We start from the raw sequence: 14,319 nt of genomic DNA on the forward strand, positions 1-14,319 counted from the left end.
AGCGTGACAACTCCGCCCGCAATCTGTGCGTGTGTGGAGAACGCGCTCGCGAAGGCGACGAAATTTACCCATCACCCAACTACCACATACCGCCATGAGCAGCAAAGGTGTAAAACGCGCGTCCCCCGGCGCCGAGGCCGAGAAGAACCCCCTCGGGGACGTCGAGCTCACCGACGAGGATGCCGTCAAGCTGCAGGCCATCCAGAAGGACGTCGCCCGCGTCGAGCTCGCGCTCGGTACGTGCCCCTCATTAATGTTCGGGTCCCCCGCACGCCCCTCCCTCCCCCCTGCCCCTCGCTCGCGTATAGCCGCAGACGCTGACTGGGTACGCGATCACAGAGCGCCGCGCGCAGGAGAAGATGGTGCCCGTGTACGAGAAGCGGCGCGCGGTGGTGAAGGCGATCGCGAAGTTCTGGCCGGTCGCGCTGATGAACCACGGCATGCTCGCGCTGCACGTGCAGCACAACTCGGACCAGGCCGCGCTCAGCTACCTCGAGGACCTGTGGATCGTCCGGGACCCGGTCGAGTCGCGCTGCTTCACGCTCGAGTTCGTGAGTACTGCTTTGTATTGTGGGAACGCTGGGGGACGCACCGAGTGGCGCCGAGCGTGTTCGAGAGTGGCAAAAGCTGACGGGGATGTTGTGTGGGTTGGTAGCACTTCAAGGAGAACCCGTACTTCTCGAACACGGTCCTGAAGAAGGAGTACAAGTACCTCGCGCCGCCCGTTGAGGGTGATGACAAGCCGGACGCCGATGGCATCACGGAGACGATGGTAGAGTTCTCTTGGGAACGCGATGTCCAGCCCCAGGTACGTGTTTAGTATGCGAGGCGGCCGACGTCGGCAGACATAGGAGACACTGACGAGAGAATGCAGGCGACAAAGATCGACTGGAAGGACGAGGCGAAGAACCTGACGAAGCTGCACCCGCGCGTGACGGACGAGGACGACGACCTGCCGTCCGAGGGCGGAAGCTTCTTCAACTTCTTCGAGGTTGCGCAGGACCCTTTCGATGTGAGTCGGCCTCGAATAGCCTTTTGAAATGCCGGTGCTGATACGCGGCGGCGGCACAGATTGGGGTCACGATCGCCAACGACGTGTTCCCTGAGGCGATCGAGTACTTCCTCGGGCACGCTGGGGGCGACGACGTGGACAGCGACGAGGAGGACGACGACAGCGAGGACGACGACAACGAGGACGAGATCGACCTGGAGAAGCCGCGCCCGAAAAAGCAGAAGCAGGCGTAGGCTGGATGGAGATGGAGAAGGGCGGCGCGGGATTGCCGAGACGGATTTCATACGGGGTGTATGAGCGCATGCAGTGTCGGGGCGCGCACTGGGCGCGTTGTCGCGAAAAAGCAGAATGCATCATGGATGTCGAGTGATCGGGAGCCTAAATATACCGCGGTGTGCATTGGACGCTATTCTCGTGGAGTGCTGCCGTCACGGCCTGGGTGGCGCGTGTGTTTGTGCGTGTTGACGGCCCACGCCTATAACCTCCTCCGTGTTCTTTTCGCTGCCATCTGCCCGTTCCCTCCGCCAAGTACTTAACCCCTCCCGCCGAGTGTCCGACTCCTCGACGGCGTTCTCCCCTGTCCCCACGACACCCCCCTCCGCTCTTTACTGCCCGCCATGAGGTTCGCCGCCGTCTCCGCCCTCGCCATCCCGGCCCTGGTCTCCGCCCACGGCATCCGGGACGCACATCACGCACGCCAAGCCCCGGCCGCCAACGCCGCCTCTGGGTCCTCCGCATCAACCAGCGCGGCTGCCGCCTCTTCCACTGGAAGTGCCCCCGCTGCATCGGCTAGCACAGCTACTGCTGTTGCTGCCTCGGGACCCGCGGGTGCCTCGACGCTCACCTTCACCTTGGCTTCCACCAACCCGAGCGCAATCCCGCTTACGGAAATCATCGCGAACGCACCCTCGCAGGCCACTGTTGCCGCTACCACCACCTTCGCGGGAGGAACGACGCCGACCTTCCTGCCCAGCGCCCCCGCTTTGCCGGACAGTAAGCGTCTCAGTTATCAACGGCTGTCGATCAGCGGCACTAACTGTATTATCTCCACCACAGTCTCCAAGCTCGTCCCTTCGAACTACCCGACTCTCGACGTAGTTCCCCCCACGGACTCGCCTGAGGTCCAGCAGTGGATCAAGGAGGTCGCGGCTTCGGGCGTTGATATCCCCAACTTCGCTCCCACCACTGCAGATGGCAGCTGCGCGTCGAACGCTGCGGCTGCTGCCGACTCCACCCGTTGCTGGTGGACCTGCGGTGGTTGCAAGGCCGATGACGACATTGAAGAGTGCCCAGACAAGATGACTTGGGGTCTTACCTACGACGACGGTCCCGCTTTGTACACCGGTGACCTCCTCCACTACCTCGACTCCGTCAACCTGAAGGCTACGTTCTTCGTCGTTGGCTCCCGTGCGATCTCGTACCCCGCTCTCCTCCAGAACGAGTACATGGCGCAGCACCAGATTGCCGTCCACACCTGGAGTCACCACCCCATGACTACCCTCACGAACGAACAGATCATTGCCGAGCTCGGTTGGTCGAAGAAGATCATCAAGGACGTTCTTGGTGTTACTCCCACCTACTGGCGCCCCCCGTACGGTGATGTCGATAATCGTGTCCGTGCGATTGCCAAAGCTATGGGCCTCCAAACCTCTATCTGGACCCGTATCAGCCCCACGGCTACCTTCGATACCGGAGGTGCGCACAGTATTACTTCGTTTTCCGTCTGAGTGTACTCAAGCGTTTGTTGTTAGACTTCGATATCAACGGCGGCACCATCACGTCTGAGCAGGTGCTGAACAACTGGCAAAGCATCATCGGCAACGCGACTGTTATTGACCACGGTTTCATCGTCTTGGAGCACGATCTGTTCCAACAGACGGTAGATATCGCCACCGGTTACATCTTGCCCGATGCGCTCGCGCACCAGCCGCCGTTCGACATCAAGCCCATGGTTCAGTGCCTCAACAAGCCTTTGAGCGACGCATACATTGAGACCAATGACAACACGACCAACCCCATCGGTACGTCTGCCACAGCCATGTCGAACGCATCCGCAGGTGGCGCTCATACAGCATCTACGACAGGTTCTGCCAATGCGACAGGCTCTGCCACCGGCAGCAGCGCAGAGGCGACTGGTGGCAGCAACTCGTCCGGTGCCGCTTCCGGTAGCAACAGTGCCATGGGCGTTGCCAGCCCGGGCTCGATGGCTGCTATCGCTCTCGCGGTCGTCTCGGGTGCCATCGCGCTCTTCCTCTAGGAGCATCGGGGTTTCTTGGGACTATGTGCTACTTACAATATGGCGAGCACTATAAACTCTTACTGCGACCTACGCATTAGGCCTTCGCCCATATCGACGAGGTCACTCCACGCAGCTGTCTCACCAAAGACCACCTGTCGGACTCATCCCTACCACACGACCATGCATCCAATATTTCACGCCTACTCTTCGCTCTGCACTGCTCGAACACCACCGTACTTTATCTCGCTGTTTGTCACTGGACTATGACAACTCCTTTATACCTCGCTGGTCCGGTGTTGTTCGCTGCCTCCTACCACTGTCACTCGTTGTGCAAGTTTCTTGTCATCCTAATAATCGCTCAAATGCGACTATGCCCTCAGTACTGGCGCGATACAAAGTAACGTGTATTGCAAGACCGGCAGGTACAAGCAGGTACACCGTACAGCAGTTCGATGAGATCGAGGAGGTCATCGCGATTTGATCGTCGGCAGGCTCATCCATGTGCCTTCCGCGTTCCTGCAGCGAGGGACACATCGTCCTAGGCTGTGCTAGCGATGCCGTACTAAATCCGTACGTCTCGGTTGGCCCTGGAAGGCACTTTGGGCGGGCCCACCGTCCAACATTCACTTAAAGATGACTCGAGCGTCGAGGCTGGCCAGCGCATCAGCTTGACATCTCCATCTGCCCAGGCCCAGGGGCGTAAAAACATACGAGATACGGCTAGCGCTCCGACGTCTGTCAGCGACTCGGGGCGCGCTAGAAGTGGACCATGTACCATGAACGGCTCAACAAAGACACGCCTGAATGCAGCGGAAGGGCGAGGCCGCCCGAGCCTCCGACGTTGTTGCGCACATCCGCGTGGGCGATCAGGTTACCACGACATCGCACGCTGGAGACCAGCTGGACGAGGTCGAGAGGCATGCAGGCCAGCGCCGCATTGGGTCCGGACCCGAGGCTCAGGCATGTGTGGCAACAGATAGCTAGTCCGTGCGGGAGCAGTCGGCGTGGCGTGCACGGCGTGCAGCCCAGCCATCTCGGATAGTACGTATACCAACATACGCAAGTGTAACGGAGCGGATACTATACCGTACCGTATTTTGTCATATGACGACGTATGGAATGCAACCCGGGGGATAGAGAGATGAAAATGCAAAGGAGTAAGTGGGTAGGTAGTACTAGGGTATGGAGTATCCTGACGCAGTCCGACGGATGGAAAGGGAACGGGGGGGATACACGGAAGTACCGTCATTTCGGGGAGAGAGCCAGCGAGCTACATTACAAGTGGTGGCGCGCACGCACGAATCGTGTCCGGCCGGTCCCCATCTCATGTCTTCTCTGCTGCTTCTCCTGCGTGCCAAGCTTGCTTCGCAGGCGGCCGCAGTGCACTGCTGCATCCGCGCCGATCCGCCACCAACCCCACTCCGCGCGCGGCACCCCCGCAGGGTGACACGCTGGCACGGCGATCGCTCATGCAAGAGTGAGCGCCGAGCCGAGTACGCTGAACACGAACGCGACGCCGAGGCCGACGAACGCGCTCGGGCTCGCACCGAAGATCGCCGCGGCGCCATTGCTGCCGCTCGTGCCAGAGCCGGAGCTGCCGCTGGACCCGCTGCTGCCGGAGCCGGAGGAGCCGCTCGGCGCGCTGGGGGTGAAGGTCGCAGAGGGGTTAGCGAGGCAGGACGTCGCGGCGGCGTTCGCGCCGTTCACGTTTGAGGGTGCGTTCGCGTTCACGGTCGCGTTCCCGCCAAAGTCGCATGAGGTCGCGGCGCGGTCGGTGATTTCGTAGAACTCGCTCATGACGAACGAGAGCTTGGTCTCTGCAGGTGTAAAAATTGGTAAGAATAAACTACAGAAATTCAATATTTCGTGGGATACGTACCGGGGTCGCAGAACGCGACACGGCCGTAAGTGCCGAGGGTACCGTTAGCGGAGATGTCGTCACAGTTGCCGCCCTGCTGTCCGAGAAGAGAGCAGCCGAGGTCGAGGAGCGAGCCGACGATGGCGCTGGTGTTGCTCGTCTTGGGCGTGAACTGGCAGCTGACGATGTTCTCGAGGCAGTTGCACGCCGCGTCGTTCGGGGTCGGCGGCAGCGTGTTCGACGCGAGCCACGTGGAGTTTTGCGAGGGGCACGCGGGGAACTCGCTCGTGCCGGCATCGGTCTTGCTGGGCGTGGTCGGGAACGTCAAGTTGCTGTACTGTGCCTTGAGGCGGTCAAAGTCGTCGCTCGTGGTGACAGTGCTGCCGTCAACCGTGACCATACCGAACGAACCGTCGGAGGCCACCGCGGGGAAGTAGCTGAACGCGACAGCACCCGACCAGATGTCGGACATGGGCGAGCTGAAGATGATCGGGACCTCCGTCCAAAGGCGCGGCGGCTGGCTCACACATCCGAACTCGCTGAAGTACGCCGGGAGCTCGTACCCTGCGAAGTCGCCGTTCTTGCCGTTGTATGCGGAGGCAGTGGCGTCGCCACAGAACTCACTGTAGTAGGCGGCGTGAGTGAGGAGAGACGAATACGGGAACCCATACGTCAGAGATGGTTCGTGTGAGTGCTGCGCGCGGACGTACTAGTTGTTCAAACCGAAAATATCGATAGCAGTCGAGCCGGAGTTGCTGTTCGAGTTGTCGCACCCCAGGTAGTTCGCGAGCGGGACGACCCACGAGTCGTCACCGTCCTGGGCGGCGTATCCAACCAGCGCTGACGAGGAGATGGAATTGCTGCGGGTCACAGATGCCTACGGTTAACATGCGGCGTGATGGGAAAGTTTGAAGGTTACGGACAGGTATGACCTGACATCACGGGCAGCGGCCTTGATGAAGGCCGCGGCGCCAGTGCCAGCGGGGGCGGTGATGACCTCGTTACCAACGTTGTACGCGAGGACGTTGTCGTACTTGCTGAAGGCGTCAATGGTGCCAATGTACTGGTCGAGCAAGTTCACGGTCCACGACGGGCTGTTGCGGTCGATGGAGCCGTTCGTGGGGAGGGCAAGATCGATGCTATGGAATCAGGGTCAATACCGGGTACCTCTTTACATGCTTCTACAACATACATAGTGTAGATGCCGGCCTGGCTGAAGGCGTTCATACAATCATCATGGTTGAGGGACGAGTTTACGCTGTAAATACGGACAGCATTCACGCCGAGCTGCTGGAGGAAGGGAAGGTCGCGGGCGCATGCAGCACTGTCCGTGAGGGGGTCGATAAAGGTCGACGGCTCGGAGAATGGACTGTTAGGATCCGCGACGACGGCACCTATGCGGCGGTTATGCCTTATGAACAAGCGTCCGGTGGCTGAGCAACAGACGGGTGCGCACCTTGCTCCTGGTAGGCGATACCTTTGATAAAGAACCGAGTCCCATCGTCTGAGTAGAGGTACCTCCCCTGCCTAGACACCTTCGGGAGCGCGCCGACACCTGCGGCGAGAGTGAGAGCGGCGGCGGCGACGCCGGCGAGCCTTGCGATGGCTGCGTGCATTAGGACCTCGGAGGTAGAGGCGGCAAGGACAGTAGTTGGTATTCGTAAACGAGAACGGCGGGGGCGAGGAGAAAGGGAAAGCTAAAGGGAAGGAGGGAGGGGAAGGGGAAGGTGCTTGGCGGGGGCTGGCGTAGGCGGCTTTATTGCGATGGAGGCGTGGGCTCGCCGATCTCGCCGAGGACCCCTCCGCGATCGCGACCCCGGCCAATCCTCCCCGTCGGCGGTCTCAGGCGCCCACACCCGGCTCTCCTCCGCATCTTGTATTTCTCTGCATAACCGATCTCACCTTGGCTCACGGTCAAGCAGTGCAGAAGAGGGGCGAGTTACTGCGCTGCAGCTCGACTGTACTCGCATTTGTTTGCTTCGGCTTCACGGCGCGTCGGGTGGGATTGCAATGCCACTTCGGTGCACTCACGTCTGCAAATAGCGCTGCGTCTAGCACTTCTCAAAATCTTCATATACATAGCGTGCATTACATCACTGGGTCGTAAAAGCGTCCGTGGATGCGACGTGGTAGCCCCGCTGCGAGCGTGGTGGTGCGTTACGAATAAATGATACATAGCAATGGCCCAGCAAGGGCATCCAGGCGGCGTCTATCCGCGGTAAGTGCAGCAGCTGAAAGGACGGAACAGGTCAGGCAAGCTACCACAGCCACTCGTGGGTACAGACACACCTGATCATGTAAGGCAGTGTAGACACCAGGAGGCATGCCCAGGCAGCCCACAGAAGGAATATGGCGTCTCCAGTCGAGACTGTTATGCCCAACGGAACGGGCGCCGCCGAAGGTCCGACGACGAAACTGTTTATGGACTCGGCCTTTTTGATGACCACCGTCCAGATAGTCGCGCCGATGAGCAGTGTGAGAGACCCCAACACCGCGAACAAAGTAGATAGGAAGAAGAGCACTGTGTGCTTGAGCAAGCCGCTGCAAAATTACAGTCAATCGAGTGAACCGTACTTCGGACGCGCGACTAACGTGAGGAGTGCCATTGCTGCACAGACTGAGCCGATGATAATGAGGTAGTAGGCCCCCTTCGTGAACTCGCCCAGGTAGTCCGAGTCGATGAACGTGCCCTCGGTGATGAGCGCGGTCGTTACGCCCGAGTAGTTCGAGCGCATGTCCGCGACTATGACCGAGAATGGCTCCCACCGCGTGGCCGCGGAGGTGTTAGAACAGATACCGGAGCCGTTCACATAGCCGCAGTACGAGTAGAGGCCGAACTTGTAGTTCTCGCGGATGCCTAGGTTCACTTGAAGGGGCGTAGATGCGTTGGTCGCGTACAGCCCGGCAATGGGGTCACCAAGCGCGGCCTCGAGGCCTGCCCTGCAGCGGAATTAGCACGGCAGTCATACTTCGGGTTGCGTTGACGAAAGAACGCACGCATATCCGGAGGTGTTGACATTGACCTGCGCAGCTCATTGCGTCAACCCACTGCCCGCGCTGTGTCTGTGCGGTCTGGATTCACCATGGAAATGCCTCGCGGGACGGTCGAGGTGTTGATTTGCCCGACCTGAGAAGCCAGCCGGTAATCTGTTAGCGGAAGATAACAGTTATCTAGAAGACCGGTCTGTGACGCACATGCATGAAGATGAGGAGGATGAGGGAGATGAGGCTTGTGTGATGCGCAAAATGGACACAGCGCGTCAGCGCACGCCCGTACGTCACTGTACGCGGATCAGAATGGGACGTACGCAAGGACGGAGGCGCTGCCGATGCATAGTTCGCCGCGCATGATATCTCGAGGGGGTCGAAGAGGAAGAGGGAGGAGGGGGGGTATCCGGGCGGACTGCGGAGAGCTCGACGGACGAACGCGAAAGCCTCGAGGAGACCTGACGCGACCGACACGAACTTGAAGTTCGCGCCGAGGTCACCTGGTTCCTGGCGCCTAACTGCCCAATGCGGCGCTCCCACGGTCGCGTACGGGCGTCTGTTGATGGCCTGTAATGTGCGTGTGTCGCGCTGAGCTCGCGCGTCCCTCTCGCAGCACCTCTCCCCGACAGGCCATGCCCCACACCTAGCCTCGGTCCGAGCTCGCTGTTTGTCTCGACACCAACGCTTTTTCATCTTTTAAGCGACTCGCTCACATATATACCATGGCGCACAACACGCCTCCGGGCTCTCCGCCCACGATCCCAGGAAGCCTCCCGAGTACATCGGCTTCACCTGCATCCGAGCCTGATTCCGCTCAGACACCAACCCTCCCATCGATAGGCGGATTGGCGCAGCGCACTCTAGACAAGACTAGGGACACACCTCTACTCTCGCAGAGCCAGCCGGCCTTGCCCCAGCCAGGCCCTATGCGCATGTTCAGTCTTACGAGGAAGGGCAAGGAGAAGCACACCCATGACGGTCCGCACACTTCAATGTAGTCTGCACGAGTGTCACGCTAACGGCGATGTGATGTAGGAGATCATGCGACGACTTCGCAGTCTCAAGTGCTTGCCTCCCGTCCCAAGTCTCCCTCGCGCCTGTCCTCTAGGAGGCGGAAGCCCGCCACGGGCGGAGAGGAGGAGTCGCCTTTCATCACCCCGAGCTCGCCCTCATTAGGCCCGAGTCAGCCCGAGAACGCGATATGGCGCGGGTTCCGATCGGTGCGTAATTCAGCCCGATCGACATGTGTTATCCGACCGAATTGACAATCTACGTTAGATGCATGCGGGGACGCAGACGTTTATCCAGGCGTTGCAGGCCGTGCCGTGGGCCGAGGACCAGGATAACGATGACGAGTTCCTGAACCACAATGCGACCCCTGCGGAGGCGGAGAGCGACGAGGATGACAGACCTGGTGCGTCTCGAAGCGGATGGCTCTGCGCTGGGTGCGACGCTAACGGCCGCGCATTTAGTCAACCGCTTGACTTCATCAATTCATGCCATCTACCGCCCTCTGGCGCGTTTCAGGCGAGGGGAGCCCTCGAGCTCTACGCACCCCTCGGCTAGAGGCCATACATTACCCACGCTGTCGGATACGGAAGACAGTGCACCATCCGGAGACCACCCCATGTCAGACGAGGAAGGCGACTTTGAACCCACCGCGCCTGATCACGTTATGGGCCTCAGCCATACTGGCCGCACGTCTCCAGAGCCGATACTTGGCTTGGACGCGTCCATCATGGAGATCCAGGAGCTGGGCTCCAGAGAACGAGCTGCGGGCCGATCTGCTAACATGGCCACAGTGCGTCAGAACAGACGTACACAGCTGGCGGAGAAGCTGCGCGATGTCTTCGAACTCGACAATATCAATGAAGTGGTAGCAGGTCAGTGTCTGTGGCGCAGATCTACATGTTTGACAACGCGTGCTCACCCTCTTCAAAGAGATGCCATGTTGGCTTCTGCGCTCAGTCCGTAAGTTGTTTCGCGTAAAGCTGGGTAATGCACGGACGGAAGCTGATTTGCTGGACAGTGCTGCAAGGCTATATGTATCTGACTGACGCATATATCTGCTTCTTCGCGCATCTGCCATCAAGAGAGGTTTGTAAATTCAACTATCATGGCAATATTCCCGCTGACGGAGTTGCAGGATCAAGTTTTGAAGTCTGGCTCGCTACTGAAGAGGGCACAGCGCACCAAGCGCTGGATCCGGCACTGGTTCATCTTGAAGAACGACGTGCTTTCGTGGTATCAGTCCGCTTCGGTAAGACACCAAGGATTGACCAATGCGAAATAAAACGAAACTCACATACCGTAGGATCCGTACTTCCCGCATGGCGTGGTAGACCTTCGGTATGCCATCAGCTGTGAAGCTGTCAACGAGAAGGATATCCGCCTTCGGACGAACGAGAAATCCATAAGGTTGTCGGCGGATTCTGCTGCCAGTCGTGATGAGTGGGTGAAGGCGATCCTCAAAGTCATTTTGAAAATCACCAATATGGGTGATAGCATCAAGGTCGGTCCCACTACTTGCTAACGTGTAGAAAGCGCATGACCGCAACATTTGATCACTAGATTGCAATCCCCTATCCTGCTGTAGTAGATGTGGACCGGTCAAACACGATGGAGTTCAGTGAAACGATCGAGATCAAGGTGCAGGACAAGAGCTCAGATCTCGCGCTCGACTCGTACTTCTTCGCGTACTTCAACAACCTGCCAGGGGCACTGGAACAGATACGGGATGCTGTACGGGCGTACCGCACCATGCCCTCCTTCCAGCACGCACCCGTAGTAGTCGACACCACAACCGCCCGCTCACCTGGTCCCCGACCAACTGTCGAGCATGTGCCGAGCACTCCCGATGCTGGACAGCACCCAAAGTCACCTTCTGGCTTCAAGTTGACATCCCTCCTGCGGCCACTACAAGAAACGTTGCCCATGGGACGCTCTGCGAGCACGCCTGGTCCGTCGACAGGCGATACAAACAATGAGGATTTCACGCACATCATCAAGCGGAGCGGCTCCTCCTTCGTCCCTATTGCAACGGCGGCTGAGACGACCTCCCCCATCGAAGGTGAGCCCTCAGGGCGACCCGACCTTCTCCGCGCGTCCTCCTCGAGTCTGACTCCCGTCCCCACCCCAACTCCTGCTGATCACACCTATCCTCCCTCTATGTCCGGCTCGAGTTCAGACGTGCACCCACATCCTCACTCCGCCGGATCGTCGACCAAGGATGCGCCATCTGGGAGCGGGTGGTCCGTCGGCATGCCTTCGATGCCGTCCTGGCTCCGCGTGCCATCGCGCAGCCTCTTGTTTGGTGTACCGACGTTGTCGGGCGTGCGGCCGCACCTCGAGCATGCCATGACGCTGCCCGCGACACACGCACTTCCTGGCGTCACGGAGATCGTGTCGTCGCACTCACGTGGGTCGTCGCGGAGTCGGTTCCATACCACAAGCGCGAGTGCGAGCGGCGACTTCGGGTTCTTCAGCATCCTGGAGACCCCGCATGATGGCGTGGACGCAGAGACGGTGGACAAGTTCCGCCAGGCGTTCGCGTTTGACGACAAGGAGAACCTTCTGGGCAGTGAGTATTTTGTGCTTGTTGACGGTGGAATGGATTGATTGAGGGCGCGAGCAGTCTTCCCTGGGTACTTGTACCGGTTGCTGCCTGTGCACGGCCGCCTCTATGTGTCGAGCAACTACTTCTGCTTCAAGTCGACCGGACCATTGACTTCACGCACCAGGGTATGCTATTTCACTGCTACGATTTTTCACGTCCGCTTACTCATTTCTTCCTGCGCAGATGATGCTCCCTCTGAAGGACATCCTATCCACCGAGAAGCAGAAATCCTTCCACTTCGGACATTATGGACTCGTCGTGATCGTGCGCGGGCACGAGGAGCTCTTCTTCGAGTTCGCCGATGAAGAGCGGCGCGATGCCTTTGTCAACGTCCTCCAACGCCAGCTAGACGATACACGGCAGCGGATCGCATCTGGCGACACACGGAGCACGTCAAGCGGACGCCAGGATGCGCTCATCCTCGAGGAGTTTGGCTCGCGGGATCCGCTCGAAAGAAGCGACTCACAGGGCAGCTTGTCGGAGTCGGCGGCGCCGGCACATATGTTCACGTCGCAGTCGTCGACGTTCCTATCGTTCAAGCCGGACAAGTCGCTGCATTTCACGATGCTGACGATCGGCTCACGGGGCGATGTGCAGCCGTATATTGCTCTGGCGAAGGGCCTGATGGCAGACGGACACCGAGTGCGGATTGCGACTCATGGCGAGTTCAAGGAGTGGGTCGAATCGGTAAGTTTCTCTTCAAATGTGGCATCGACGATAAATTGACCGCGTCTGGTATTTGCTAGCACGGTATAGAGTTTGGGTATGTCGGCGGCGACCCTGCGGAGCTCATGCGGATTTGCGTCGAGAATGGCACGTTCACGGTGGCGTTCCTGAAGGAGGGCGTGGCGAAGGTCGGTCCTTGTTACTCGTCGAATCTTTGTTATCCGCTTGCTGACCAGGTCGAAACAGTTCCGTGGATGGATTGACGATCTGCTTAAGACGTCTTGGGAGGCGTGCCAGGGCACAGACGTCCTAATCGAGAGCCCCAGTGCAATGGGAGGCTATCACATTGCGGAGGCGCTGAAGATCCCGTACTTCAGGGCGTTCACCATGACCTGGACTCGGACAAGGTCAGTCCACATGTTCCTTTTTATCCCACATATCGCTTAACAGGATCCAGGGCGTATCCTCATGCATTCGCTGTACCTGAGCACAAGGTTTGCATATTTCCCGATTTTGATGGTGGCCACACGCTCACAATGCTTTCAGATGGGCGGCAACTACAACTACATGGTGAGCGCACCCTATTCACAGCTCCTTCTAAGCAGCGATTAAACGAGTTATAGACCTACGTGCTGTTCGACCAAGTTTTCTGGAGGGGAACCGCTGGACAAATCAACCGCTGGCGCAGGAATACCCTTGGCCTACCTGGTACTAGCCTTGACAAGATGGACCCTCACAAGATTCCCTTCCTATACAACTTCAGCCCTATCATCGTACCTCAGCCATTAGACTGGCCAGAGTGGATTAGAGTCACAGGTCGGTCTCTCCCACGATGCATATCCAAATATTAGAGACTGACAGCTCGAACAGGCTACTGGTTCCTGGACGACGCCGACGTGGGCTCCAAGAAATGGGAGCCTCCACAGTCGCTACTAGACTTCATGGCGGAAGCGCGCAAGGCGAAGAAGAAGATCGTCTATATCGGCTTTGGCAGCATCGTCGTCCCCGACCCGAAGACGATGACGCGCTGCGTCATCGACGCCATCGTCGAGAGCGGCGTGTACGCGATCATGTCCAAGGGCTGGTCGGACCGGCTGGTCAAGAACGCCCCTGCACAGACCGAGCCCGAGGAGCCTCTGCCGAAGCAGATATACCCCATCTCGTCTATCCCGCACGACTGGCTGTTCAAACAGATCGATGCTGCTTGCCATCATGGCGGTGCCGGTACAACTGGCGCGAGCTTGCGGGGTAGGTTTTCAGCTTCTCCGCACCGTAGACGGCGTGCTGACATGACTTGCAGCGGGCATCCCGACAATCATCAAGCCATTCTTCGGCGACCAGTTCTTCTGGGCTGATCGGGTTGAAGCGCTTGGTGTCGGTGCGGCCGTCCGCAAGTTGACTGTCGATGTCCTCGCCCAGGCGCTGCGCGATGCCACCACCAACCAGAAACAGATTGACCGTGCCAAAGCCGTTGGTGAACAGATTCGCGCGGTACGTCTACAGGTTTACTCCCCGAGGCGTTATGCTCATATACGAATCTAGGAGAACGGTGTCGCTGTGGCCATGGAAGCCATCTATCGCGACCTCGAGTATGCCCGATCCTTGATCAAGGGCGCCTCTCACCACGATCGCGACCTCCGTGAAGAGCTGTTCGATGCCGAACATGCCACCATACGCGACTACCCGTCGGGCTCACCTGACGAACATCCTAGCCCCAGTGGATCAGCCACCGGTCCTGCCAGCGACTGGAGCGTCATATCGGACTCAGATGAACCTTCGCACGACTCGCACGAGCTATGACGGCCTCCATCCTAGACCCTCACCCACCCCAGCATCCTTATGCGCTATCTAATGACGCTCTCTTGTTTCACGCACACCCCTCAATATGTGCCCTCGTCGCTATTTCGATACAACATTCCGCTTTCGCTGTAGATGCCTCC

The 14,319-nt window shown here is 58.9% G+C and overlaps 4 protein-coding genes across 4 annotated transcripts; 3 read left to right on the forward strand and 1 right to left on the reverse strand.

Moving 5' to 3' along the window:
• Nucleotides 1-71: 71 nt before the first annotated feature.
• TRAVEDRAFT_158962 (uncharacterized protein) lies at nt 72-1,415 on the forward strand. The gene is made up of 5 exons (XM_008034776.1): nt 72-236; nt 340-551; nt 656-808; nt 875-1,012; nt 1,072-1,415. The coding sequence occupies exons 1-5, from the start codon at nt 95-97 to the stop codon at nt 1,243-1,245; spliced, it is 819 nt and encodes a 272-aa protein (XP_008032967.1). The 5' UTR covers nt 72-94; the 3' UTR covers nt 1,246-1,415.
• Nucleotides 1,416-1,533: 118 nt separating this feature from the next.
• On the forward strand, nt 1,534-3,627 carry TRAVEDRAFT_68340 (glycoside hydrolase/deacetylase). The gene is made up of 4 exons (XM_008034777.1): nt 1,534-2,005; nt 2,069-2,707; nt 2,764-3,033; nt 3,097-3,627. The coding sequence occupies exons 1-4, from the start codon at nt 1,630-1,632 to the stop codon at nt 3,267-3,269; spliced, it is 1,458 nt and encodes a 485-aa protein (XP_008032968.1). The 5' UTR covers nt 1,534-1,629; the 3' UTR covers nt 3,270-3,627.
• A 1,091-nt stretch (nt 3,628-4,718) lies between these two features.
• TRAVEDRAFT_68341 (uncharacterized protein) lies at nt 4,719-8,498 on the reverse strand (the record flags this gene model as incomplete). Its single annotated transcript, XM_008034778.1, has 12 exons — nt 8,418-8,498; nt 8,305-8,338; nt 8,192-8,236; nt 8,107-8,132; nt 7,702-8,049; nt 7,399-7,650; nt 6,566-6,705; nt 6,302-6,503; nt 6,033-6,248; nt 5,820-5,969; nt 5,131-5,732; nt 4,719-5,068 (listed from the first exon to the last, which is right to left on the reverse strand). Exons 1-12 carry the CDS (start codon nt 8,456-8,458, stop codon nt 4,719-4,721), a joined length of 2,406 nt encoding a protein of 801 aa, XP_008032969.1. The 5' UTR covers nt 8,459-8,498.
• Nucleotides 8,499-8,819: 321 nt separating this feature from the next.
• Nucleotides 8,820-14,179, forward strand: TRAVEDRAFT_109213 (uncharacterized protein; the record flags this gene model as incomplete). Its single annotated transcript, XM_008034779.1, has 19 exons — nt 8,820-9,075; nt 9,133-9,317; nt 9,376-9,511; nt 9,570-9,980; nt 10,039-10,068; nt 10,127-10,194; nt 10,244-10,357; nt 10,412-10,609; nt 10,669-11,677; nt 11,732-11,838; nt 11,897-12,400; nt 12,460-12,567; nt 12,626-12,786; nt 12,837-12,873; nt 12,926-12,949; nt 13,003-13,195; nt 13,250-13,627; nt 13,680-13,870; nt 13,922-14,179. The coding sequence occupies 19 exons, from the start codon at nt 8,820-8,822 to the stop codon at nt 14,177-14,179; spliced, it is 4,368 nt and encodes a 1,455-aa protein (XP_008032970.1).
• Nucleotides 14,180-14,319: the final 140 nt, after the last annotated feature.

The sequence above is a fragment of the Trametes versicolor genome, assembly GCF_000271585.1.
Source record: "Trametes versicolor FP-101664 SS1 unplaced genomic scaffold TRAVEscaffold_1, whole genome shotgun sequence".
NCBI lineage: Eukaryota > Fungi > Basidiomycota > Agaricomycetes > Polyporales > Polyporaceae > Trametes > Trametes versicolor.

Coding starts and splice junctions, on each gene's coding strand:
- TRAVEDRAFT_158962 (XM_008034776.1), top strand. CDS start 95: ATGAGCAGCAAAGGTGTAAAACGCGCGTCCCCCGGCGCCGAGGCCGAG. Junction 552..655: donor GCTGCTTCACGCTCGAGTTC/GTGAGTACTGCT, acceptor GTGGGTTGGTAG/CACTTCAAGGAGAACCCGTA. Junction 809..874: donor AACGCGATGTCCAGCCCCAG/GTACGTGTTTAG, acceptor GAGAGAATGCAG/GCGACAAAGATCGACTGGAA.
- TRAVEDRAFT_68340 (XM_008034777.1), top strand. CDS start 1,630: ATGAGGTTCGCCGCCGTCTCCGCCCTCGCCATCCCGGCCCTGGTCTCC. Junction 2,006..2,068: donor CGCCCCCGCTTTGCCGGACA/GTAAGCGTCTCA, acceptor TCTCCACCACAG/TCTCCAAGCTCGTCCCTTCG. Junction 2,708..2,763: donor GGCTACCTTCGATACCGGAG/GTGCGCACAGTA, acceptor GTTTGTTGTTAG/ACTTCGATATCAACGGCGGC.